The sequence below is a fragment of the Rhinolophus hipposideros genome, assembly GCF_964194185.1.
Source record: "Rhinolophus hipposideros genome assembly, chromosome: 23".
Taxonomy (NCBI): Eukaryota; Metazoa; Chordata; class Mammalia; order Chiroptera; family Rhinolophidae; genus Rhinolophus; species Rhinolophus hipposideros.
Genome location: NC_138069.1, coordinates 14,844,143 through 14,870,793, shown reverse-complemented (window position 1 = coordinate 14,870,793; position 26,651 = coordinate 14,844,143). Strand labels below are relative to the sequence as shown.

At 47.0% G+C, this 26,651-nt stretch overlaps 1 protein-coding gene across 5 annotated transcripts in view; it reads left to right on the top strand.

Annotated features, from left to right (window-relative positions):
* The window catches only part of SIL1 (SIL1 nucleotide exchange factor), a 186,527-nt gene that overhangs the window by 39,911 nt on the left and 119,965 nt on the right, over window positions 1-26,651 (top strand). For 4 of the 5 annotated variants that reach the window (XM_081035640.1, XM_081035637.1, XM_081035638.1 and 1 more), the window contains 2 exons: window positions 4,792-4,904; window positions 11,213-11,348. In XM_081035640.1, coding sequence (XP_080891766.1) covers window positions 4,830-4,904; window positions 11,213-11,348 — 211 coding nt within the window. In that variant the 5' untranslated portion in view covers window positions 4,792-4,829. Of the gene's footprint in view, window positions 1-2,310; window positions 2,431-4,791; window positions 4,905-11,212; window positions 11,349-26,651 lie in introns of those variants that run through there. The other variant, XM_081035639.1, reaches the window with a different exon arrangement.

The following is a 26,651-nucleotide window of genomic DNA, read 5'->3' as shown; positions in this document are numbered from 1 at the left end:
AATATTTTTATCTCTTTGCTTCAGTTTCCTCCTTATAAGATGAAGGTAGGAATTCTTGCCCTTTCACTTTTTCCAAAAGAGTTGGGGAAGCAAATACATGGACATACACTGTAGATTAAGAATGTGAGCATTTTATACGATGGAGTTTAAGTGCTCCCACCCAGGCTGTTGAGGACACTTGTGACCATTTCCTGTTCTCCCTGTGCTCTGGCCCTGCGACTGGAGAGCAGCCACTGTCCGTGGGGCCTGCCAGCCATGTCAGAAGCTTCCAGAGATCCAGCAGTCCCATTCCTCCTTCCTTTGTTGGCTTCCTGCCATCCTTTTCTACCTTAAGAGAAGACAAAGTTATGGGAGTATGTCGTACTTGCACAGGACCCAATATTCTCCTTCATTCCTGTCTGAATTGAGTGCAAGACATGAGGTGCCAAGGGAGGCCAGGCTATCAAGTCCAAGGGCCTCTTTTCCTGTGCCCCAAGCGTCTTCTCCGGGCTGCAGTAAGCGGGCCATGCAGAGTGCCGAGAGCCTTCAGCCTCTGTTTAAGTAGAGGTACAGCCTACACGTGGCCAGTTTTGATGGGAAAATGGGCATCTCAAGTACCTTATTATTTCTTACGTCTCAAAGCCCAGCATACCTAAGGAAAGAGTTACTGGTGGAACACTGAACTATGTTCCCCTTTCCTGCTCGGAGTGATGGTATTTTAAGTCCCAAGAAGACTGTAAATGTAAAGATGGAGGTCTGTCCTCCATTGAGAGCCGAGGATGATGCGAAGGTTTGTTTTGCAGCATGTCCCGGGGCAGGCAATCAGGTGAACCCAGGGTTAGTGGGTGGTAAGTGGTTTGGAGAGGGCGCTCACCTCAGGCTGAGGGTGCCAACCCGTGCCCCCATGGGATGGCATGACTTCAGCTTTACTTATGTCAGTGTCTGAGGTTTTCTTTTGCTGCCTCTGCCTACATCCCTGCTTCGGATGGTGGGCCATCCTGGCAGTACATAGCTGTGTACCACTTCCTCTTTCCCCTCTTTCCCGCAGCTTCAGCGCAAAGCCCAGGGAAAACTACGCCTGCTTGCCCTCCACCCATTACATCTTCAATAAGAAGCAAGACTAGATGATATGGCTGCAGGCCAGGCCCTAAGAGGACACCATCCCCACGCCTGCTTGCTGCAGAGCTTGCACTTGTCCTCCGCGTAGCCTTGCAAAGCCTGGAAAACTGTCTCACATCTTTCTCCTTGCCTCACTTCTCCAGGGTCTCTCCCTCCACACCTTCCCTCCCTCCATGTGCTCTCCCTGTTTCATGGAAAAAGTAGACGGAGGCAGTGAATTGGCCAGATGTGCAGCCTATGCAGAATTACTGGGGAGAGATGAAGGATCAGTTTGTGAATCGATCTCTCATCCTTTGTATCGGCAGAAAATGCTTCTGAAGTCATTGATGTGTGCTCAGGAGACAGTGGCGCCATGGGAGCTGCCATTTCTCTCACCATCCCTCTCCCCTCCCACCTCCAGGAAGTAGGGAGGCTGCTGTTCCCGCCTCAGCTGCCCCGGCCTCTTCTTCCTCCACCCCTTTGGGGCCTGCTTCTCCTGTTCGTTTGTCTTCTTTGCCCTTGACTTCTTCATTCTCATTTGTCTCTTCCTCTTCATCTTTTTCTGCAGCACCAGTTCCATGTTTATCCCTGGCTCTCGGGAGGGTGCGTCTAACTCTGTTTGTACATGCCTGTCCACATGAACGCTCTCATGTAGGGAGATCTGTGGCTTTGTTCTCACTTATTGTACGTTGTCTTGATAATGCCGAGTTCCCCACCTCATGTTTGAGTCTCCTTTTCCCCACAGCCAAGGCTGCAGGGATAAGGACGGTATCTTGGGACCCATCTCCCTCTGCAGCCTTCTCACTCCTGATGTGGCAGCCTCTGCCCCTTGTCCATCCTCACTCACCCGGCCTGGCTCTCCACCCCCCCACAGCCAGGCAGGGCCAGGCACCTGTTCAGACCCCAGTGCTGTGCTGTGCTGTGAACTCACTCCCTGTCTTTCAGTGTGGTTGGTGCCCTGGGAGCCAGGGTGCTGGGGGAAGCTCATGTGGCACTCAGCCATTCCATTTTGTCGACAAAAAAGAAGAGGGGAGAAGCTGGCAGAAAGCAAAGGCTTTTGCTGCTGGGTGAGTGTAGCAGCTATTTATAGCTCCCAAAGCCTTTGCTTTTCCATTTGGCTGTGCTTTTTTAGCACAGTGCTGGTCCAGCAGGGCTGTTTTTCCTCGTGTTTCCAGATGTCCTTAGGGAAAGTTTCTGCCTGCCCTGAGAAGGTGTGGGCTGAGCAAGAGGGCAGTAACTTCTGAGAGTGGGTTTAATTTAAGTAAGGCTTTCAGTCGCACTGCATTCATGTCACAGGACCAGTTTCTTGAGGTGGAACATGGAGGAGTGTGGCAGGAACAGGAAAGAGAAAAGGTAAACTCCATGCCCTTAAGATGTTCCCTATAATTAATTCAGTTAAGCCTCTATTGAGTAAATTGCTTAATGAGGTGTATTGGGGCTGAGTGATCAACACAAACTTTTTATAAACGTCTGGGCTAATACTTATATGTTCTGAATTTTTCTAAGGCTTTTTTTTTTTTTTTTTTGGTGGTTGGGGGGTGTGTCTTTTATTTTGTTTTTCTTTTTGCCCGTCTTTCCTGTATCGTTTGCCAATTTGGACTAAGTTCTCTTGACTTCTGCTCTGGTTTACTGACCAAAATGTTTTCACCACTCCAAACAGAAACTCTGTACCCAGTAACTCCCATGGTAACCTGTAATCTTTCTGTCTGAATGTGCCTATTCTAGACATTTCATTTAAGTACAGTCATATAATATTTGTCCTTTTATGTCTACCTTATTTAATTTGGCATAATGTTTTCAAGGTTCATTCATGTTGAAGCATGTATCAGCATTTCATTCTTTCTATGGCTGTCTAATATTCCATTGTATGTATATACCACATTAAAAAACACACTCATCTGTTGATGGACACTTGGGTTATTTCCACCTTTTGGCTATTGTGAATAATGCTGCTACACACATTCACATGGAAGTATCTGTTTGGGTCACTGTTTTCAGATTTTTTTGGTGGAATAGATACCTATGAGTGGAACTGCTGGATCCTATGGTAATTCTATGTTTAGCCTTTTGAGGAAACACAAAAGTGTCCCACAGCAGCTGCACCATTTTACATCCCCACCAGCAACGTCCCAGGGTCCCAGTTTTTCTGTATCCTTGTTAACATTTGTTATTCTGATTTTTGTTTCTTTGTTTAGTTATAGCTATTGTAGCAGATTGAAAGCATTGGAAGCACAATGAGTTAATACTCATTGTGGTTTTGATTTACATTTCCTTAATGATTAATGATGTTGAGAATCTTTTCACATCCCTATTGGCATTGTATATCATTTTGGAGAAAGTCCTTTGTCCATTTTTAATTTGGCTTGCTTGTCTTTTTGATGTTGAGCGATTGGAGTTGTTTATATATTCTGGATATTAAACCCTTATCAGATATGTGACTTGCAAATATTTTCTCCCATTTTGTGGGTTGTCTTTTGATTCTCTTGATATTATCCTTTGGTGTGCAAAAGTGTTTTAATTGTGATGGAGTTCAATTTATCTATTTTTCTTTTTATCTCCTATGCTTTTGGTGTCATATTTAAGAAACTATTGCCAAATCCAAGGTTATTAAGATTTCCCCTATGTTTTCTTATAAGAGTTTTAGCTCTTAAATTTAGGTCTTTGGTCCATTTTGAGTTACTTTTTTGTATATTGTGTAAGGGAAGGGTTACTTCATTCTTTGTATGTGGATATCCAGTTGTCCCAGAACAATTTGTTGGAGAGACTGTCCTTTCCTCATTGAATGATGTTAGCACCCTTGTTGAAAATAATTGACCATATATGTGATTATTTCTGGGCTCTGAATTCTATTCCATTGGTCTATATGTCTGTCTTTATGCCAGTACCACACTTTTTTGATTGTGCTAGCTTTATAGTGAGTTTTGAAATCCGGAAGTAAAGTCCTCCAAATTGGTTCTTTTTCAAGATTTTTTTTGGCTGCTCTGGTCCCTTGAAATTCCATATGTATTTTAGGATAGGCTTCTCGATTTCTGTTAGAAAAAAAAAAGCCATTGGGATTTTGATAAGGATTGCATTGAATTTGCATACTGCTTTGGTAGTATTGTCATCTTAATATTAAATCCAGTCCATGAACGTGGGATATCTATTCATCCATCATTTTAATTTTAACAGCTACTAGGGCCTGTACTTTTGTTTCTTTGGCTGTTTGAAAAGTGATGCGAAAGGCTTGTGGTTTGGGAATATTGAACTCTGCTGGTTTAGGGAATGATAATGGCATCTGTCTTCAGGTATAACAGCGGGTATGGTTTAGAAGTGAATGGTTATAAAGGCTTATGCAGATTTGGACCTGTGTTTGTCCACACACAAATCAAATGGTTTGTTTCCTTTCTCCTTACCATAGCTAATACCACTCTATATAACTTGGTAACAAGTTGATAATGAGGAAGGAAGGGACCAGGGCTGTTACAGCCCAGGAAGGAGTCCTGGTTGACTCAGTTCCAACAAAGGCGTATCTCCCCTTGGCTGGCTGGAGTCCTTATGGGAGATGGAGGCTTACTTCAGATTGCTCTACCCCAGTGGGAGAAGACCTATGACACCTCTATGTGGGAAGTGTCTGACATCCATTGAAGAAGTGCCATGGTGGGAATCACAGTGCCAGGGGATCAGGCCCCAGCTTCTCATTGACCTTCTGTTTTCTGTGTTTACATTCGATAGGTCTCCCTGTGCCTCCCCAGGGCCTGTCCCTATCTAGGATGGCTCCTCTGGGCCTGCTGCTCGGGCTGCTGGGGGCCTCCTGCTTCACCTTCTGCCTCAGTCATCAGAACGCAGTAAGTATCTTATCATAAGTAGACGGATCCCGATTAGTTCCAAGAAAGCCTCCATGCCACCAGGGCTGCTAGGGGGGTGAGCTGAGTTTTTGTTTTTCTTACAGGAATCTGGCCAGTGCTTGGTCACAGAGTCTCTATGCTTCTTCCCCTCTATCCCTGAATCTTCTGGCCTCTGTTTAAAGCTCATGGTGCAGTTTCTCTTTGGGGAAAGTATGATGATGATAATGTTATTATTATTTAATAATAATAATAAGCTTACTATGTACTAAACATTGTTATTAAGTGCTTTACATGTATTTTATTTAATCCCCCCCACAAAACTATGAAGTAGACAGCTACAATTGTTATCCTCATTTTGAGAAGGAAGACACTAAGGCTCAGAGGCATTAAGTGACTTGGCCAAAATCCTACAGCCAGCTTGTGGCAGAGCTGGGAAAGTCAGGATTCTCCCCAGGAGCTGGCTGCCTGTGTGGTGAGCACCCAGTAGGACTGTTTCTTCCTCTGCTCCCCTCTTCCTTGTGCTTTCTCAGTCTATCCATATCTCTGTATCCTCGTTCCCTCTGTCCTTTTCTCCCTGTTCTTTCCAGGCCTCTCTGCTTTAACCTAGACTTCATTGCTTAAGATTTCTGTCATTGCCACAGCAGGAGCAGAATGCCTGAGAACGTTCTGCCCTTGGCCTGGCTGCACATGCAAAGGCTCCTGGCCGTTTCCCTGGCCTGCCCAGCAACAGTCTGCCCTTGACCAGCTCCCAGTGCCCTCTCTCCACCCTCCCTTGAGGAGCCTTGACTGTCAGCTCTGACAGCTTTACCCTCCCCTGGCCACCTTCCCCAACCCCCGGAGCTCCCACTAAATGTTGGCTAAAGTGCTGGAGGCTTTGGAGCTGGAGAGCCTTGAAATGCAAATGACAATTGTGATGAATTTAATAACAATGCAGCTCAGCTGAGGTTCACCTCTGGCTCATGGCAAACTTCCACTTTCTCTCTGAAGTCATTTGTTTTCTCTCTGCCTTTCCCCCCACTTTGTGGAGCAGGAGAGAATGTACAGTTAAGAGTCGTGAATCCTTTTGAACTTTTAATGTTCTCTGACTAATATCTTGCTGGTGCTGGTTTTTTGGCCTCTTCTTCAAGGACAATGTGAATAAGATCCCATTGGCCCCTAAGTATGGGACCATCCGGCCGCAGCATGAAGGTTGGGGTTGTGTTTGGCATAGCCTGGTCCAGAAAAGCACCCAAGTGTCTCAAGGGATCAGGACTGCGTCCCCGCCCAACCTGCAGCTCGTGAGGATCCGGGGGCTCCCCATCATGAGCTTTAGCAGATGCACAATTAACAAAAGCGTGCTGATGAATTTACTTAAGGACCGTGTGTTACTAAGTTCCTTTTGGATAATAGTCCAACCAAATAGATGAGCTTTCAGAGTCATAATTATTCTGGCCCATTTATATTAGCTCTATTGAGTCTAGTCTCAGAAAAATGTTAATACTGACTTTCATCAACAGAAGCTGCTTTTATCCTTATGTCTGTTCCTAAGCTGTATCCATTTGTCATAATCTTTCATCATGTGCTAAACAGAAGTAGGAGTTGAAGCATCTTTTCTCTCATACCATAAAAATTGCTGCCCTGATGGCATTTAAAATCCAAATTATGCAGCCAGCCACCTTCACAACAGTGTAAAGGGCTGGTGGGGGAGTTGCTGGTGATTATGGTCCTTTCTTCAGAGCCTAGAGTCCAGGCAAGTGCTCCTGGAGACCCGGAACGGTCCTCCCAGAGGGCATTTGTGTAGGTTAATGGCCACCCAGGAAAGGTTGGCTGTGTGTATCGGGGTATGATCTGGAGCCAGCATCCCTTCCCGGCTCTTGCTGTGGCACCTCCCTGGGGTGCCACATCTTAGGAGCAGTGTGGCCCCCGAAAGTGATGTGATTGTGTAGTATACTGGCCTTCAGGAAGGCAGGGATTAATGAGGGAGGTAGTGGAATCCAGTGGAAGGAGCACAGGCCTCTGGTAAATCCCATTTTGCCACCTACTTTGGCATTTTGACCATTTCTGAGCTTTCTTTCTTTATCTTTGAAACAGTCTTGGTTTCCTCCCTCTTAAGATTTTAGAATAGATTCAGTGTGATTATAGATACAAAGCACCTAGCGTTGGGATTGGCGCAGTAAGGTCAATGATGGTCAATAAGTGTCAGCTGTTATTTTTAGTAAGGGGGTAGCCGCTTCCCGGGTTTTATTTAGGGCTCAGTCAGGCACGCTCCTGTCCCCAAATGTTGCCCTGGCAGTCTGTCTCTGTCACATCGTCTATCAACCTACCATTAGAGATTCATTCATTCTCTTGGATCTTGAAGGCTTTGATCTTTAAGAATCTCTTATTCAGATACAAGCACAAGGAAGTGTGACATGGTAAGCTGTTGTCAACTAACACCTTAGCTGGGATTTCTTGCCAGTCAGTTGAGAGGAAATTGGTGGCAGGGAGAAGAGACTGCTGAGCATTCAGCATTGAAGGGAGCCCTGAGAAGCCAGCTGAGAGGGCACCAAAGCATGGGATTTACTTCACAAGTGATCGAGGGCTGGCCCGCCTCTCTCGCCTCTTGGTCTTTCTCTCCGGTTCAGGACACTGCCCAGGCACAGAGAGACTAATCTTGCTTGTCTTTTTTTTGGGGACGGTGGTTTCTCACCTGGTCCATGAAAGCTTTCTTTTGGGAAGGGGGCCATGCCGATAGAGGTGCTAAGATGATCTCATTGCCCTTGCTTCATTTTTTCAGTGTCCAGGGCACAACCATTAGGACATGTGACTAAGAACAGAAACACAGGAGTGAGTCAGAAATCATGCATGAACGTTGGAGTCAGGCCTGGACTTAAATTTCTGCTCTGCTTCCCGCCAGTGTGATTTGCATAGGCCCCATATGCATCCCCCACTGTAAAATGGGAGTAGAAGTATGTGCTTCGCAGATGAAACTTGGACAAGTGGTGAGGCTTGCAAGGCGCTTTAGCCCACATATGTGCTGGGCATATATGATGTTGGTGCAAAAGTAATTGTGGTTTTTGCAATTTTTTAACCTTTTGAACTACAATTACCTTTGCACCAACCTAATAGTAAGGGCTTAGTAAATGGTAGCTGCTATTATCATTACAACCTCATCTCCGTGATGTTGCTTTTCCTCAAAACCTTTTGTGGAATTTCCCTTCTGAACTGACTGTCTAAATCGTGGTATGTCCATATGCCTGAACTGCCCTCAGTGCTTGCCAGATGTGATTTGGGCAAACAGTCCAAAGTCACGTGGAGCCGGATTTGGTGAACAGGGTGAGCTGGTCAGACGGGAGCACCAATTTTGTATCACCTCCATTAAAAACTGAAGTATGCTATAAAATAATGCGTGTGTGTGTTAACGTCTGGTTCAAAGGTGATAAGAGGAAAGTCATAAAACATCTTGAGCAGTGACATGATTGTTGCAGAAGCGTTCGGTCTTCTTAGGGCTTGAAGCATGTGACTCAGTGGTTCATTAGCCTCCTTCTAATCCTACTTTTTAAACCTACTCTGTTAACCTTGTTAGAGAAATCTAGAAAAAGAGGCTTTCCCAGCTCCTAGTCATCAGAATGAATACTAGCCCTGCCTAGATTTTGAAGGGCTTTCTGCCATATTCTCATCATCACCATTCCCCTTGCCTCTTTCTGCTCTTTTTTTGATGATGAGAATTTGGTTGCTTGCTTATAGCCACACCTGCCAGGAGTTACCTGGCTAATAGATATGCTAAAGTAAGGGTTGCAATTTAAAGCTTATAGACGCTTGGTTTGGCCCTTTTAGTATTCTAAAAATAAAACATTACACATAAAAATCTGGTTTTCTGTTTTCAAGTTGAATGCCTTCATGGCAGTGGTGGACCAGCTGAGTAGCAGCTGCGTTCCTCAGGCAAGGCAGGAGGGCCCCAGTTTTCATAGTCCCATCACTCCCTGTTGCTTTCCATCTGGCCCACCTTGCTCATTCGCATCCTTTCCTGCCTGGCCCAGAGACGGGATACATTTGACCCACGCTTCTCTGAGGTAACTTTTACTAACGTTCTTCTAGCCCCACAGTCTAGTGTATGGTGCTTCAGGCAGACGCTGACCATCACGGCTGGGCCTTGGAGCACCCAGGCTCCTGGTACTTAGTGGACAAGGTAGTCTTTGTTCTGGAACGTGTGGTTAGTACCTGGCTTCCAGCAGACTCAGCTGCTGTGGGCTTTCCTCAGTCCATGGCTTCCGAGAGACATACCTGCCTGTGGGAGGTGGGGCATTCCTTCCTTCCTCTGTTCTGTGATTACAAACTAAGCCTTGTGCTAGGCCTGGGGAATACAGTGGTGAAAGAGACAGACACAGAGCCTGTCCTTAGAAACTCAGCTGGAGAAGGTTGATGCCCATGCCCTCAGGTTGTAGGGTGCCTCCTGCCGGTCTGTCTGCTCTTTAGTCTCACAAGCACTTCTTCTCTTCTGTTCCTAGTTTTCTTTTGAGCTCTTCAGAGTTTTCAGATTTGTGCAAACTTCAGGTTGAAGAGATAGGAGAGGTTTGAGGGGCTAGGCTGCACACTTCACCACAACCCAAACTTGGCCTGCCTAAACAATGCCATATTGAGTCGTCTGTTGGATGTCACAGCACAGACTCATCTAAACTGGAACCCATGACTGCCTTTACAAGAGTAACAGCTACCGTGTACACAGAGCTAGTGGTGTACTGTACTAAATACTTTACAAAGTATTATTTCATGTAATGTATGAGTTAGATGTTATTATTACTACGAATGGGGAGACTGAGGCTTGGAAAGTTAAGGAACTTTCCCAGAGTCACAAGAAACTGGGATTTGAATTTTAGGTTATGTGATGCAGAGCTTGAGTTCTTAACTATTATGTTCTATAGTCAATGCCTCTCATTATTTGTGACATGATTTGAGGGCCTCTTCTTGCTCAAGATACTTTCCTTATTGGTCCTTAACAAGATTTGAAGTCCTGCCATTTGAATTTCATGCCTTTATTTCTTGTTAAAATGTAAAAATCCTTAGAGGGGCTTTACATTGTTATCCACCAACACCTTAACATCTTAACCTTTCCTCTGACAGCTAATTAAAGATCAGACCCTGAGGGATCCAGGCAGGTGGGGGTACCTTTCTGGAGCTGGGGCACTGCTTGAAAGAGGTGCATTGTTACCTCCCATGCAGAGTTAGAATTGTTGGGAACTAAAATGAGATCTATGTAAAGTACCTAGCACAGGTTTGTGTTCATAGGAGGAATCCATGAAATATACTTAACCTATTATTAGGGAGGTGGAGGAAAAGTGACGGTGGGGGAGGTGGGAGGGCTGAAATAACCTGGTGTGCTAGTGTGGGTTCCTTCTTGCCCTCCTAAGTGTAATTTCCCAGAGCTCTGGAACCCTCTGGTTTCAATTTCCTGAGGCCTTACTGTGTTTATGCAAGAGCAGGTTTAAAAATGGGACAGAAGGATGGGAGACTGAGGAGGAGCAAAATGAATAATACTTTGTATTTATCTTGCATCTCTGTCTCCTGAGCTCAAAGTGACGCACCGACACCATCTCATTAATCTTCCATGCTCTCCGTGGGGTGGAAGGAGACAGGTTTTAGGAAGAGGCTTCCAACCACGGCTTCTTCCTTCCTCAGCCCAGCTGGACTCCCAGCTTCCCACTTCCACCCTTTTCTCCATAGATTGGAATGTCCCAAATGGTCATTTATGCCCCATAGGCACCCTGGGGAATTGCCAGATCCTTACTGTGCCCTGCTAGGCTGCTTAGGGATCAGCTGGGCCTCAGCTGCCAGCTTTTGTACATCTGGGGTGGTCATTTGAGGCCTTATTCTCCTGTTCATATATCTCTCTGTGTGTGTGTGTGTGTGTGTATAAATCTTTTTTATATGTAAATCTTTTTTATATATAAATCTTTTTTTAAATTATGAGAGTAATAGGTATGAGTTTTAAATATCAAATAGTATAATATCATATCAGAAGCAAAAGGCTCTTACTGTCTCCTTTGCCAACCTCTTTCCCTAGTATGTTCCCTTAACCCCCTAGAGATAGTATGGAACTTTGTGGACTTTTCCTTATGCATGTACAACAGTGCTACACACACACAATATCTGCGCTCATTTAACCTCACTCATTATTGAGTGAATTGCCTCACTCATACTGGTTCTGCGGCTAACCTTGTGAAAGGTCCAAACATGGCTGGGGAGGGAAGGAAGGGCATGGAGGGGACAGAGTACCCCCCCGGGCCATTTCCTTTCTGTTTGCTTGTATTTAGCTGTGGCGGCTCATGCCCTGTGTTTTCTTTTCTCTGAAGGAGTTTGCGCTGACCAACCCAGAGAAGAGCAGCGCCAGAAGACCCGAGAGAAAGGAAACGGCCCCAGAGGAGGAGCTGGACTCCGAGCTTCTAGAGGTGTTTCACCCGACCCACGAGTGGCAGGCCCTCCGGCCAGGTATCAAGCCCGGCGCTGTCCCTGTGAAATAACTCTGATTTCACATTGCATGTCCTTTGTCCCCACAGGGCTGCTGTGAAGCCCAGTCACTCTTTGGCCTGCGGGAAGGGAGCAGTGTGGTCCCGCAGAGTGGTGGCGGCTGCCGCCGGGTTCAGGGGCCTCCATTTTCCAGCAGAACAGAGATTGCAGCATCTGAGTTCCCTGGAAAGAAGGCAGGTGGTGGGTGGCCAAGCTTTCTGAGCAAGTGATTGAAAACTTTCTCTCCTTGCACTTCTGAAGCATAGGAGAGGCAATGACATGTGCCTCGCTCTGCAAGTGCTATTTCGGGCTCTTCTGCTCGGCTCAGTGCTGCTGAAAGATTGTTCACAGGAGAGTCCTGAGCACTGGTGCGGGGCACGAGTGTTCTTTTGCTGAAGGGATCTGTGCCGAGAAATAGGGGCTGGTCCTGGCCTGGTTTTTAAATGGGGCATCCTCAGAAGGAACAACCTTCTAACCCTTTTATGAGCCTGGGCCCAGGGCTTAAAATAATAATGAAAGGAGCCCTGAGTTATGGTGTTGACCATATTCAGGGGCTGTGTTAGGTACGTTACGTGCATAATCTTGTTCCATCTTCACAATAATAGGAACTGTTACTACCTTTATTTTCCTTGGAAAACATAGGAAAACATATGTCAGAGAGGTTGTAACTTGACCTTTGTCCTTCAGCTAACTTGTTCTATGGCATTTACCTCGGATCCAGGACCTACCTTTTTCCCCTTTGTCCTTCTAGCCCCAGCTGTCCTTGGCTGCAGCCCCAGCAAGGTGACACTAGGGCCCGTTCTCAGGAGTAGGCGGTTTGCGTTCTATACTGTGGCGAGGCGGATGGCGAGCCCTGGCAGCTGCCACAGTGTAGTTCCCTCAGCTCCTCGCCGACACTGCCTTCACTGCCCCCATTGCTGCTGTGCTGGCAGGGACAGTGTTTGCTGTGCCCGCCAACTTTCTGGTGGTAATATCACGTCTGCTGGGCTTGCATGCGGGTCGTTGCTGCCACAGAAGAGCGATGAAGCACCAAGGAAGCCAAGTAGGAGCTAATGGTGTTGGGTAGAGGGAAGTTTTAGGAACAGAGGAGCTGGCTTCAGCAGATCCAGCCCCTGGCGCTCCTCCCCTGGCTTCCCTGAGAACTGAGCCCCTGCTCCTTGAGGACTGAAACTAGAGGAGTTCTCGGGTGGGGAGTAGGAGATGTGGGCTGTACCCACTGGTGTTATGTGGTTAAAGGTGCTTGTACCATTTTAAACCAAGCAAGTGCCTGGAGCAGACGGAGGTCGATGTCCTCTGGCTATCCCTCCTAGCCTCTCTGTTCCTGTGGCACCCTTTAGGGCCCTAGTCTGCATTGCAGAATAAGTCTGAAAGTTCTGACCCAGGGCCCTCGCCCAGTCTTCTGGCCAGTGGGGCTGCTGTTAATGGCTAAACAAAGAGCTCCTCTCTGCAGCCGTGGGGAGGGAGAGCCCGAGAGCCCGCGCATGGATGACAAGGGCAGCGGAGGGCTCTGAGTGCCTCCTGGAAAATTAGAGTGGAACACTGGGTTTTACATTTAACTTGAAGCCCCATTGACATCACCCTCTGCCTTCTCGTTTCTCAAGAGCCTCTTGTAAATTCTGCTCCACATTCCCTAGAAGCTGTCCCAAAGGCTGGTGTATTGTGGTTGAGCACAAATACTTGGGCCCCACAGCGCAGGGGGCAAAGCAACCCAGTAGTGCCTGCCCACCTCAAGTGTTATTTGCCTATACTCATCCCCAGAGTAGGACTGGTGAAGGGGCTGGTGAGAGGCTTGTTCTGGCCTCCGTGTCTGATGTGAGGTCATTCTGAGTCTGATGCTGGGGATTCAGGCCAGTGGGGGCAGACAAGACTCTCTAAGGCCCTGGTATAAGATTGAGGTGTTCTGTGTGTATGTTGAGAAGGTTTTGTATGTCTGTCTGTTGATAGGAAATTGACCTCTCCGTGGTCTGGGTGTATAGCTGGCACTTGCCTTCAATCAAAATATAATATTTAATTCACCACATTTGGAATGCTGCCTGGGAGCTTCCAACACAGCTGCCTGAAGGTTAAAAGAACGTAGTCAGTCCTGGGAACTATTGATGGGTATATAAATGGGGAGGTAGTATAATTTAGTGGTTAAGGGGACAGACTTTAGACTCAACTGGTTCTGGGTTCAAATCCTTTGCTACTTAGGGGATCTTGGGCAAGTCACTGAATCCTTTTGTTCTTCGGTTTCTTCGTTGATGTTGTGGGGAAATGTCCTGTTCTTCCTGCTGCAGAGGCTGTTATGAGGATTCTTGACATGAAGACATCACTTACTATGCAGCAGTTCTGATTTTAAATGGTAAATTCTCCATTTGTGCCACCCATTCAACTTGATTGTGGAATTGGTTACCAGTGAGGGTGCATGAGTGTGTAGCCTTCCTGCCCTTTCTGGCCTTTGATGAGCTTCTGATGAGGAGAGACTTCCACAGCCATGAAATGCACTCCCTCTCTCCCTCTACTGAGGTTTTTGATGAGGGAGCAGAAGGGGTTGGCATAGCATTTCCGGTCTGAGAGTCAGGGACATGGCACAGGAAGGTGGCGATGTATCTTCTGGGGACTTTTCAGAAAATGGCAAAGTGGCTGGTTTGTGTTGACCTCAGTTCAGTACCTATTGCCCTGACAGGTCTCTGAAGGGAGGACCTCAGCTCTGTTGTGCTCAGTCTTCCAGGGAGGAGATACTGGGGTACGTGGCCTGGGCTCATTTGAAGGCAGATTTCCAGTCACAGGTTGTAATACCAGGCGACTAACACATGACTTCATGGGCCTTCCTCCCAGGCCCAGTGGGAATCGAGCCCCAGGCGCTCAGCCGTCGAGCAGCTGCAGGCCACTCTCCTTAGTGTGCCCCCCTCTTATTACTATCAGCATCCTCACTGGGAGCTGCTTGTTCCTGGAAGTGATTTTCTTGTCTCTCTCTCTCTCTCTCTCTCTCTCTCCCCCTCTCTCTCTCTCTCTCCTCTCTCTCTCTCTCTCTCTCTCTCTCTCTCTCTCTCTCTCTCTCTCTCTCTCTCTCTCCTGGTTTATTTTGGGATCTGTCTCACCTTATGGAGGCACAGCAAGTATTTGAGTGTGGATTCAGCATCAGCTGTTCCCAAGCAAGCAGAGGAAAGCTGTTTGCTGGCGGGTCCTATGGATTCTGGGCAGGGAACTCAGGAATTTGTCCTGGGGTTGAGGCCCCCTGAAACCCAGGTCACTGCCTGTGCACTCATTATTACAGAAAGCTGGTCACAGCCGTCTATGATGGAGCTTCTGCTCCCTGAGCATTTTCTGAGATCCTGTTTTGTGCCAGGCGCTGTACTGGTAGTCAGAGATATAGACAATAGCTCACATTTACTGAATATCGACTGTGCCAGGCATTCTTTGAGGGCAGGTGCTATAACTTCCCTCATTTTTATAGACAAAACTGAATCTCAGAGAGGAGAACTGACTTAGCCAAGCAACCAATAAGTGATAGAGTCAGAATTCCCACCTCGCTTTGTCTGGCCCTAAGTCTGAGCTCCTAACCATTGTGCCGTACTGTTTCTCTGGGTAGCAAATGGGACATGACCCTGCTTCCATCACCTTATAGTCTCACGGATGATAACAGAGACAGAAAAAGACATCCAGAGTGTGTTGGATGTGGTGGTGGAAGTGTCTTGTGCCCAGTGAGGGCACAAAGAATGGGTGTGGGGAGGAGAGTGCCTTCTCTCTCTTCTGAGATCTTGGTGGAAAATGAGTCAAATTTTATAATGCTAAACCTCCAATCCCACCTTCAGTTCTCTTTTGAGCTGTGTGGTCTCGGTCAAATTGATTAGAATCTCTGAACCAGTTTCTTCATCTGAAAATAGGGATGAAAATATCTGCTTCACAGAGCTGACATGATGAGACAGAAACAAGATTAACGTATGTAAAATGTTTCACACAGGGCCTGGCACATAGGAGATATTCAATAAGTGGCTGCAGTTGTCATTTGAAAAATTATACATTTGCTGCCTTTTCCTTCGGGACCTGAAGGAGAAGTAGAGGCAACAAGGCAGCCTGGACAAATGCCCCCCTTGCCCTGCCCATTAGCCAGTGCTGCATGTTGCCCCCATGTGGGCTCAAGGAAGCTCAACCCTGGGACTCCTTATTGACCTGACCTGACTTCCTGGAGGCTGTGAGAGCTTCTGAAATATTAGCATTAGCACAAAGAGCCCACTTGATGGTAGCGTGCAGGAAGCCCATGCAGGAACATGTTCATGTGAAGGGGTTAAAAAAAGGAAAAGAAAAATCCAAATCATCAACCGATGAGAGCAATCCAAGAATTATAGAGCACCAGCCATCTGGTCAGATCATTTCAGATCTGCATGAGCAATAGGAGGGAATTGAATTTTAAAAACCTCGTTTATAGTAGACCAACTACTCTGTTTCAAGTATTTAGGAGAGGAGTCTGATTTCCTGTAGGCCCTGGACATGTGTCTGCAGGAGCACCTGCCTCTGGTCTGGGCGATTCTGCAGGATCGTCTCCATGAGGCCTTTGGCTACAAGCTCGCAGGGGGCTGTGTGACTCTCCAATCCTCCGGCACCAACTAGGTGTCCAATAATGACCCCGTCTACCTGGACTTAGTGTCAGATCCCACAGTTTAATGGCTTAATGTCCCTGCCTCTACTTCAGATGTGTTGCAAATTCTAGGCCACCTGTACTTTTTTGACAGACTAGCTATAAATTGGGGATTCCCACTACACCCTTATCAGGTTTGATAATTTGCTAGACCAGCCAGCAGAACTCAGGAACACTCTTTAGTTACGTTACTGGTTTGTTGTAAAGGGTACAACTCAGCAATAGCCAAATGGAAGAGATGCATAGGGCAAGATGTGGGGGGAGGGGTGCAGAGCTTCCGTGCCCATTCTGGGGTCAACACCTCCCAGCACTTCTGTGTGTTCACCAGCCCGGAAACTCTCTGAGCTTGTTGTTCAGGGGCTTTTATGGAGGCTTCATTACATAGGCTTGATTGATTAACCCATTGGCCATTGGTGATTGGACTCAATCTCCACCCCCCTTCCCCTCCCTGGATGGAGGTTACCCTTGGTCTTTCTGGTTACCCACCCCCATCCTAAAGTTATCTAAAGGCCTCTCACCAGGAGTCATCTCATTAGCATCAACTCAGGATAAAAAAAAGATACTCCTACTGTGTTTCCCCGAAAGTAAGACTGGGTCTTATATAAAGGTTTGCTACAAAAGACTCCTTAGGGTTTATGTTCAGGGGATGTCATCCTGAAAAATCATGCTAGGGCTTATTTTTCGGTTAGGTCTTATTTTCGGGGAAACACGGTATCACTCAGGAAATTGAAAGGGTTTTAGGAACTCTGTGCCAGGAACCGCGGATGAAGGCCAGATGATTTTTTGTTATACCACAGGCTGCAATTGAGGTAGGACTAAGGGGCAAAGCTCCCAGTGCCTTGTGGTTGGGAGGCAGGGGGCCCTCCCTTTCTCCCTAGTCTGGAGGGATCTTCCTTAGGAGTGCTCTCGTCTCCCAGGAGGTTCACAAGAGTATGACCTGCTTCCAGCCTATCCTCTCTCTCTCTCTGTCTCTCTCTCTCTCTGTCTCTCTCTCTCACACACGCGCGCGCGCGCTCCTTTGGCTCATCAGAGTGGTGCAGCGGGACTTGTTGGCTGTCACCTGGAGGTCAGGCCTGACGGGGGGGTACGGCTTGGAGCCTCTGTTGGATGGTCTTTCCTCCTGGCTCAGGTGCGGTGCTGGAAAGGTGGAGCAGGGGCCGGATGGATAGAGGAAACTGCGGTTTTTGTGTGTGTAGGGGGTCGTCTGTCTCCTCTCTAACACAAGTTGCTGTCTCCAGCACCTTTTCAGGATGAGGTGTTCAACAGAGCTTATTTTGGTGCTATCTTCTGCACAATGCTTTCCTCCGCCATTTTGAAGGCTTTCAGGTCTTCTGGGGTTTCCCCGAGAACTTCATTTGTTCCTCCCTTCCTGTACTTCCAGCCATTTCACCCACTATTGCCACCTCCCCTGCCTTTGTTCAGTGTTCTCCACTCTGAGCATTTCCTTTACTCCTTGGTAATATGATTCAGGGAAACTGCTTGGGGCACAGCAGGATGCCAGGCCTCTTGAGGCCTATTGGAGCAATTTCTGATGTTCCAGATTCCTTTGTACTTGGAGAGAAAAGGATGGAATGCATGAAGGCACCAGAAGGCTCCAGGAGGACAGTTTTAATCTCTGCATTTCAGAGACCTCATTTCCCATATTTGGAGTTCTCCCAGCGTGGCTGACCACGGCCCCTCAGCAGCCAAACCCCCCTCACCTCCAGGATAACAGGGGAGGCCAGGGCAGGAAGGCCTGTGACCTCTAGGGCAGCCACTGCCAAGGCTGAAGTCACTGTGATGCTAGCTGGTTGAGCTCCATGCTGGCTCCAGAGCATCTCTGCCTGGGCTTTGGCCTTCATTACCCGGATGGAGAAGGCTGGGGTCCAGTTTTCAATCTGTGGACTTGGGTGGTAATGGAGATCAGCTGTTGGCCGTGCGCTTTCTAACAAGCATTTGTATGCTTACTGCTCACCCTAGGCCCCTATCCTCTTCTCTGCTTCCTCCATCCACCTGTTCTCCCTGAGGTTTAATAAAGGGTACTTAGCAGAGTGGTATAGCCTCAGCTCTCAGAGATCGGATGCCCGAACTGGCTGCAGTGAAAAACTCAGACTGGAGCGGAGATAATGGAAAACGAACTGCAAACCTGTTCCAGCCTCCACGCCCAGGGCTCGGTTTTAATCAACACTCTGCAGCGCTGGCTTCCTTTTCTCGATGGGGACCTCACCCTCTGGCTAAGACTCGCCAAGCTGTCTCCAAGTTGGCACTACCCAGAGCTGGGAAGAGCTCTCGGGCTGGCCTCGAGCTGGAATGAGAAGCTCTTTTCTAGAACCTGTTCCATTCTAGTTTTGTCACAGCACCGGAGGTAGGAACTACAGTGGTACCTCGGTTTTCAAACATAATCCGTTCTGGAAGACCATTTGAGTTCTGAAACGTTCGAAAACAGCTGACAGCTAGGCCTCAGGATCTTGCACTCAGCGGAAGCTTCGTGACATGTTTGACTTCCGCGGTGTGTTTGAAAACCAAAGCACTTACTTTTGGGTTTACGGCGTTTGTAAACCAAAATGTTCGTCAACTGAGATGTTCAAAAACCGAGGTACTGCTGTAATCAATAAGTTAAGAGGAGATAATATTTGACTAGGTAGTGGAGGGTGGATGACGTGAACAGAGACATAAAAGAGTGTAGCCACCTGGCTGGAGAGGCAGGGATCTGTAGGGGAGCAATGAGAGGGTGGTGGTGGGCAGCATAGGGGAACGATGGGAGGGACGGGCGATAAGGAAGAGAAATGACAAGGCAGTAGGTCTAAAGATGTGCAAGTCAGTGTAAGCTCTGAATGTGTAATTGAGTTCATGAATGGGAGATGAGGAAATGAAAGATAAACTCCTGGGTTTGAGAATAAGTGGGAGAACTAAAATAGTAATTTCAGAGCTAGTCAGATGAAAAAACTTGTTCATTTCATATTACATTTGTTGAACGCCTATAATGTTTTCAGGTATAGTGCTTGATGCAGGAAATACCGTGGTGGGCACCAAGCGCCTTGCCTGCCTGGGCTTCTGGTGTAGGAGGGCTCCCAGATGGGAATACAGCTCTGTGAAAACACAGAGAAGGGAGGGGCCCTGAATGAAAGATTTCCCAGAGGGAGGGTCATTGAAGCTTAGCAGAGAGAGCTTCTGTGTATTGGAAGGCAGAGGGGAAAGGGACTGATGTTGACAGGCTTGAAATCCCAGAGAGGAGATCACTGATAAGGCAAAGCTTTTTAAGTGGCAGATGGAAAGCCTTAGCCTTGTGAATAAGATGAGCCTTGGAAATTAGAAGCAGAGGCTAGAAGAAAATAAGGAAAGGTGGGAGAGACAAAGAGAGAAATTAAGGAAGCTTCCATTAGATGTCTTCAGTTTTCTGAGCCAAGCCAAGGGTGGGGCTTCTACTTTGGATGATGAAAGAGAAGGACTGGATTGGGTGCTTGAGGAATGGCAGGTTAGGGAGAAGCACTGTGAGCAAGGTGCTTAGACAACCAAGAGGTCAGAACTAAGCATTGCCCAGCGGCAGGAAGGGCCCAGTTTGTATCAGACATGCTGACTTTGTGGTGGGCCAGGATCAGTGAGTTCGGTGACATTCTAGAGCAATCTAGCCCTGGACAGTGGATAGCTGGAGTGTGAGGAATCATGGACAGATCACTAAGGGGACTGTTGGCTTGTCTTTGGGCGTGGTGAGGGAGACCTTTGCCTCTCTGGCCTACGGGGCAAGCAGGGGACCTCTACTGGAAGCTCCTGTGAACCAGCTCCAACCTTTCCTCTTCTGAAACAGGGAACATTGAGACTCTTGGAAGCTCCTGGCATTGTCTGCAGGTCAGAGTCGGGGTGGCACCCCACTAGCCACTGATCCTCTGGGCAGGCTTGAAAAGAACGTGAATGAAGCAGAGCTAGTGTGCAGGGGGCTCTTTTGTAAAAGCCTTTTGTTGATTGTGCTGTAATCAGGCTGATTGTATTTCTGTTCATGTTAGGGTTTTGTTTTGTTATTTGTTCATAAACTAATAGGTTGTTGATCTTGCTTTATTTCCCATAATATAGTGATTTGGGCAAACAAAGATTGAGTTGTATTTTAATTTCCTTAATTCCAGAATAGTCTGGTTTGTATAATGCAGTTGTTTGAAAGGAGAGAACTATTTCTTTGGATTAAAAAGTTTTCAGATTTGATTATCTGTTGCCATAATTAGTTTATCTGGGCAGAGGTGAGTTTTTATGGAATGGTAATATGGTGTATTTGTAAAATTTTTTTTTGCCTAGAAAAAAAAGAAAACTTCCCCTATCTCCCTTCCTAACAGCCCCCTAAATGTTGCATAAACATCTTACTATTCTCCATTCTGTCATCCTGGTTTTGCCAAATCAGGCTTTTGTACAGAGGGTGAAGAGGTTGTCTAAATCTCATGGCCAAGAATAACCGAGGCAGAATAGGACCCAGGAACTCTAGTATACCTGTTGGAGAAGTGGAGAAAACTAACATTTTTTGGGAAAGTCCCTTGTGCCTGGTGCTTTGTGTACATTATTTAAGGGGCTTCAAGGTGCTTCATAAAGAGTAGTTACCTCTTCTCTCGGTGTCTTTTGGAGGCTGTGGTCGGTCAGTGAAGGGGCCTCAGATCCCATTGCTTTTCCTAGGATTTTCTCTCTTTCTTCTGAAAATAGAAACTGCAGGATCATTGCTTGAAAGTAGTATTATTTGAGGTCTGTGTGGGAACAAAATAATGTGAATTTGGGGGGAAATTATTCAAGACGATGCAGAATTAGTCAAGCTGCCCCAACTTCATTTCCTAGGCTAGATCTTAGGGGTAGACCCAGATTTCCCTGAACACAGTGGAGTAAGCCTGTGTGCAGTGTAATTTGAGGGCTATAAACTGGCTTTAAAGTCTCACTGGGTTCGACCGCAGATGGAGAGGCTGGAGGAATTGTTCCCTAATGACCATTAGCATTTCAACCTCCAGTACTTGATCAAAATAGCTAGCTGCGGATACCTTGGAGTTAGGTCTAAAATGGTGGATTTCAAAGGGGAGGGCTCTTTCTTGCAGAAAGCTGCAAGTAATAGGGTTTGCCAGATGAAATGTTTGATTTGCAAGAGTTCATCTTAATGATGGGGTTGGGGGGTACTCTTCGGAGGGGGGTGAAGGGAAGTGGGGAGAAGAAAAAGACACATCAAAGGAAAGCTGAATCTTTTCACCTATTTGCTGGCATCATCTAACACTGCTTATGTATGTCAGTGCATGTCAGTGAAAGTGTTGGTCCTGTAGTGACTCAGTTTGAACAAAATGTTTCTCTTTCTCTCTCTCTCTCTCTCTCTCTCTCTCTCTCTCTCTCTCTCTCTCTCTCTCTCTCTCTCTTCTCTCTCTCTCTCTCTGTCGTTGTTTTCTCTTATTCCTTTTTATGATCTCAGCTCTTCTCCCTTCTTCCCTCCCTTGCTGCCTGCCTTCTTGCCTCCTTTCTTGCCTTGCTCTCCTGGTCCCTACCTGAAGCTGAGTGGCAGGTGGCAGGCGTGGATAGATGTGGAGGTGTATAGCTGAGGGAATATTTGATCAATTCTGCCAGCATCAAAGAAAGAATGACTTCCAAACCAATCCTTCCAGCCATGTATTTCACTGATCAGTTAGAATGAGAGGGAAAAAAAACCACATTAGCATTGCCAGAGAAGGGATTTGGGAAAAATCAAGTCTATGGAAATGAGTGATCTAAAGCATTAAAAACAAATCTTGGAGTGCAGCTTAAGTTCTTCCCCGCCTGTCTCACATAGCTGTCTCGCAACACACACCTCAGGTCCTACGCGAATGGGTTGTGCCTCGTCTTTTCCAAAGAGCCTAATGCTGAAGAGGAGGTATCAGCTTATGTTACTCATCATTGGACATTTATTTCTAGGCATGACATGGAAAAGAAGCAACTTTAGAAGGGTGTTTTTTTTTGTTTTTTCCCTTTCTTTCTTTTTTGTCCTGTGACTGCAATGTCTCTGTATACTTGCAATGGCCCTTGGAAGAGAGTTCTCCTGAGTTGAGCACACCATGTGCGTGCTCGTATATTTTCCATCTGCCTGGTACTAGTCCGGAGTGAGGTCTCAGGAAAACAGTGACCTCTTCTTGGTTCTTAGGCCAGGAAGGGGATTCTTGTCAAGAGAAAGAAAGTATGGTTGTATAGGTAGAACTTAGTAATTAAAGGGGATTAGTTTGTCTCGTTGGGAAAAAAGACAAAAGCCTGGAATGTCCTTTCTTCAAAGAGACATGTCCTTCAGAGGGAATTGACGGAGGGCAGAAGCCAGGCCATATTTTGGCGTTTGGTGGTTGCAGCGCCTTGAATATACAGACAGTAGAGTGCTGTAGTCAGTCTGCCCAGGTTTACACCTCAGCTCTGTCTTGTACAGCTGAGTAGCCTTGGGCAAGTTACTTTAACTCCACTAGGATTTAATAAAATATCATTTGTAAAATAGGGATAGTAATACCTACCTCATATGGTTGTTTTAAGTAGTAAATAAGGTAAGCATATGAAGTGTTTAGTACCAGGTGCGTAGTATTAGCTCGGTAAATGTTAGCTTCTGTTGTTTCTGTTTTAGTAAAAATGAGTGCGTATCAGACAAACCCAAGTTAAGGCATGGTCTAAAAAATAACTGACCAGTACTCTTCAAATATAGCCAAGTCAAGAAAGACTGAGGAGCTATCACAGATCGGAGGAGACTAAGGAGACATGGCCACTAAATGCAGTGCAGTATCTTAGGTTAGATTCTGGAACAGAAAAAAGAACATTAAAGGAATGACTGATGAAATCTGAATAAAGTTGGTCGTCGTTGGTCGTTCAGTTACTACTATTATGTCAATGTTAGTTTCTTAGTTTTGATCATTGTTTTATACTTATGTAAGATGTTAATATCTGGGAAACTGAGTGAAGGGTATATGGGAACTCTGTAGTCCTTTTTCTTATTTTCTCTAGGTCTAAAATTATTTCAAGGTAAAGAGTTAAAACAAAATAAGTGAATTGTCCAAGTGGCCTGCTAGATAAAGGAGAAACTGATCAGAGTGGAGCCGCGCACAGCGGATGGCACCTGACTATCTCACCTCCTGTGTCAGAGGGAGGGTGCTAAGGGGCACCAGTGCCTGCCTCCTTAGCCCCTGCACACCAGCTGCCTCCTGAGGCAGAGGTGTGCTCGAGGCAGATAATTGGTGAGACAGCCTCGCAGACATGCACCCAGGTCTCATCCTGCAGTGGTGCCATAGAAGGACTGGGGAGGGGCCACACGTTTGGCATTAGGACTCTGCAGGGCTGAGAGACCAGGGCACTTGTCTCTGTTCCTTGGCATAGAAATGAATTCTGTCTATTTTATCCCTCTATCTAAGCACAATCACGATGGCAATCTGTTTGCGGGTCGCGCTGCCTACCCCTACGCTCATGCTCACTGTTTGATCACCCAGAAGAAAGAAAAAGAAGTTCAAACCCAGCTCTGCAATAGTTTATCGTTGTCTTTACTGTTTCCAGTGTCTTACTCTTGCACAAAGCAGGTATTTTGCTTGCTCTTCTTGGGTGCGTGCAGAAGGTACCTGTGCTTTTCTCATGACTGATGCAGCCGTCTTTCATGCTAATAGCAGGGTTTGGAGAAGAAAGCCATTAGAATCATTGGGAGAATGTGAATCTTTGAGTTTTTATTTTTGTGTTGAAGTTAGCTGTCAGGTGAGGTCTGGAAATAAAAAGTCTTTCATCCCAGCACACAACTCCCTCACAAGTATTTACACTCGGAAGTCCATATTTTCTAAGTTAAAAAAAAAAATCAGTACTAAAAAAATGTTCTTTCTATTCTAACCCCGTGACTAAGGTGTACTGCTTTTCGGTATTGATTTACAAATTTTATTGTCAGACCCTTGGGATGTGGATTACCCAATAGTGTGACAAATGGCTGAGCTCTGAATTATGTATTGTGTTACAGGGAGTTCATAAACCATATTTCTCTATAGGTTATTTTAGGCAGAAGACTGGTGAACTGTCATTTCTCTTTTAGTCACATGTGACTAAAAAAGAAAAGGAGGGGGATGGTGATGTGAGTGAGAAGTGTCTGGCTCAAGACTGAACAGTGAACTGGCCCTGCAGGCTTGTGAGCACAGAGGCTTGAAGTGGACAGACTTTGGGTATGGATGGAGAGTCCCTGGGTGGAGGAGAGAGACCGCTCCACAGCTCTCCTTTGCTGCTCCTTTGCTCAGGCTAGAGCCCCCGTGGAAGGATGACCGGCTTCTGTTGTCCTGGGGCCTCTGTTCAATCAAATAACAAGTGGCCTGAGGCTGGAGAGTCCTGCACCCTGAGTGGGCCTCCCATGTGCCCCCTCCCCCACCAGCCACTTGTGCTGATGGATGTGCAGACCCTTTACAGATGGTTTGGCACTGCCGGCTTGTGGAAGTCATCTGTCTCTTTTGACTGAGCAAGTTTATGTTTGCTGCTCCTTCCCCCTGCACAGAGAGAAATCGCTTCTGCCTTATGATGGAAATGTTTACCTTCCCTAGGGAAAGGCACTATTCTTTGGGGATAATGTCTGCTGGTCCTCCCCTCCCCTTGTGGGAGCATAAGCCTGTGCCCAAGGGTGGACGGGAGGAGGTGGCCATTGGAGCGTGCACAATTGCCACTGGGGCAGCCATCTGCCAGTGTCTCGGCCCACAGCCTGCCTCTGAGCTGGGCCTGCATGCATTATGTGCAGCCTATTCCCTAAATGAGCTTTCTAAGTGTACATAACTCCTTTCTACCGTGTTCTGGTATGGTCTGCCTCAGGGCACTGTACAGAATCTCCCCTAATTATGCTGGAGCTCAGCTTCTAGTGTCTAGCAGTTAGAGTTTCTGGTAATAGCCGATTTCTTTTGGATAGATTTCTAAAATTGCAGTGAGGGATTGATTTATGGTTATAGGAAGAGTTGCTTCTTACAGGCAAATTATCAACACTGCGATGAGGTAGTTTCATGGCAGTGGTATTTCAACTCTATCCAGAGCCGTAGTCTAGCCTGCCTAGCTTTTTCCAGGATGGACTCTTCGTAATTTGAGGAGGCTGCTCTGGTATTAGAATGAAATCCGTGTTTCCAGTTGCAGACCTCCTTACCCGCATATTGCCCTCCTCCTTCTCCTCACCTTCACTTCTTGAGATGGAGGACTTTTTGCACATGCTGCTTAGAAAAAGGAGATTCATAACATGACTCAGTGCTCACCCACAGATCTCGGATTCCTGCCAGCCAGTACATTTTGGCAGGCAGGCCATGTGTGTGGAGAGCACGTCCTTCCCTATCCCTGCACTGCTCCCCTCGTTGTGTATGCCTGGGGTGGAGGTTGGGGTGTCCAGCTTCTCATCTCTTCTGCTTTTCCTCCCAAGCAACCCCTGCTTCTCCTGTAGGCTGTCCTTTAGTATCTATAAGGTAAAGGAGACAGCCTCCCACATCCCAGGGACCTGATAGAAGACCTCTGGGAAGAATTCAAGCCCTGAGATGTTTGAGTGCTTGCCACGTGCCCACCCCTGTGTTGAGTACAGTGAGAACTAGCAGGGCGCCTTGGCCTTAAACACTAGAGCCCCCCTGGGAATCCATCTGAACAAGGATCTCCCTCACACATCTGGGGTGCAGGTCTCTTTGTGTCTGTCATTACAGTGTTGAGCTCTGTGAGTTAGTGAGGCCTCAGGCTAGTGCTGTTTATGAGGCCATTGAGAGTGAGTTACTGGTGACCTTGGGCTCTCCTTTGCCCTCTGGTGATAGGGGAGAGGAAAAAGGGGCATTGGGTTCTAGAAAATCCTTGGCTATGAAGACTTGGTTCAAGTTTGTCTTCTTCTCACCCATCCCTAGATATGTCGAAAGAACCTAAGATAACAGAGTGGAGGGCAGACTGGGACTTCGGGGGACCAGAAACAATTAGAAATCTGTAGGGGCAGAGAGAGCTGCTGGCCCACCAACCTGTTAGAACAAGAGAAAGGAGTGTCTTTCTCAGCCTGGCCAGCCAGGGAGACCTATGCTGGGCCCACTGTCAGCTCAGTCTAGGTGGGAGTGGTGAGCCACACAGACTGGTCCCTAGGGATACTGTTGCTGCCTCGGAAGCTGCAGCTCCCCTCTTCACATAGCTACACAGCCACAGGAAAGTTTCCTGCAGCAAGGAAACTGACTGCATGGGGAGAGACGAAGACCAGATGTGGCTTCTTTTTAGCCCAGCCAATGGGAAACTCTTGTTTTTGGAATAACCTCCCCATCCCGAATCTGTGTAGACGTGGCTGGAGCTGAGCCTCTCCCTTCCAGTCTGATCTCTGTGGGCTTTCTTCCCCATTTCAGGCCTCAGTGAACTGACCTGCTGGCTGGTTCTGGAGCTTCCCAGGCCTGCAGCATGTAGGGCTTAGCAATGGCAAACTCTGTTGTAGGGCTTCATTTATTGCATGTCCTTTGAAATTAACTTTCTCTGTAGTCTGTAAGTGCTCCATGGAGGCCCCTTCAAGGGTCTTGGCTTCCTTTGAACTTAATGCTTGTGCTGACTCCCACTCTCATTCCTGTGTGTTCATTTTAAACATGGTTGGTGATGAATTGGGGGAAAGGGATGGGGGTTTGCTTTCCTCTGCACCATAAGGGCAGTGCTGCTCATTTCATTCTCTGCACTCTGTCTCTGAGATGAGCAGGGTCCTCTGTGCCCATGTTTAGTGCTGCTGTGTTGCTGGGCTCTCC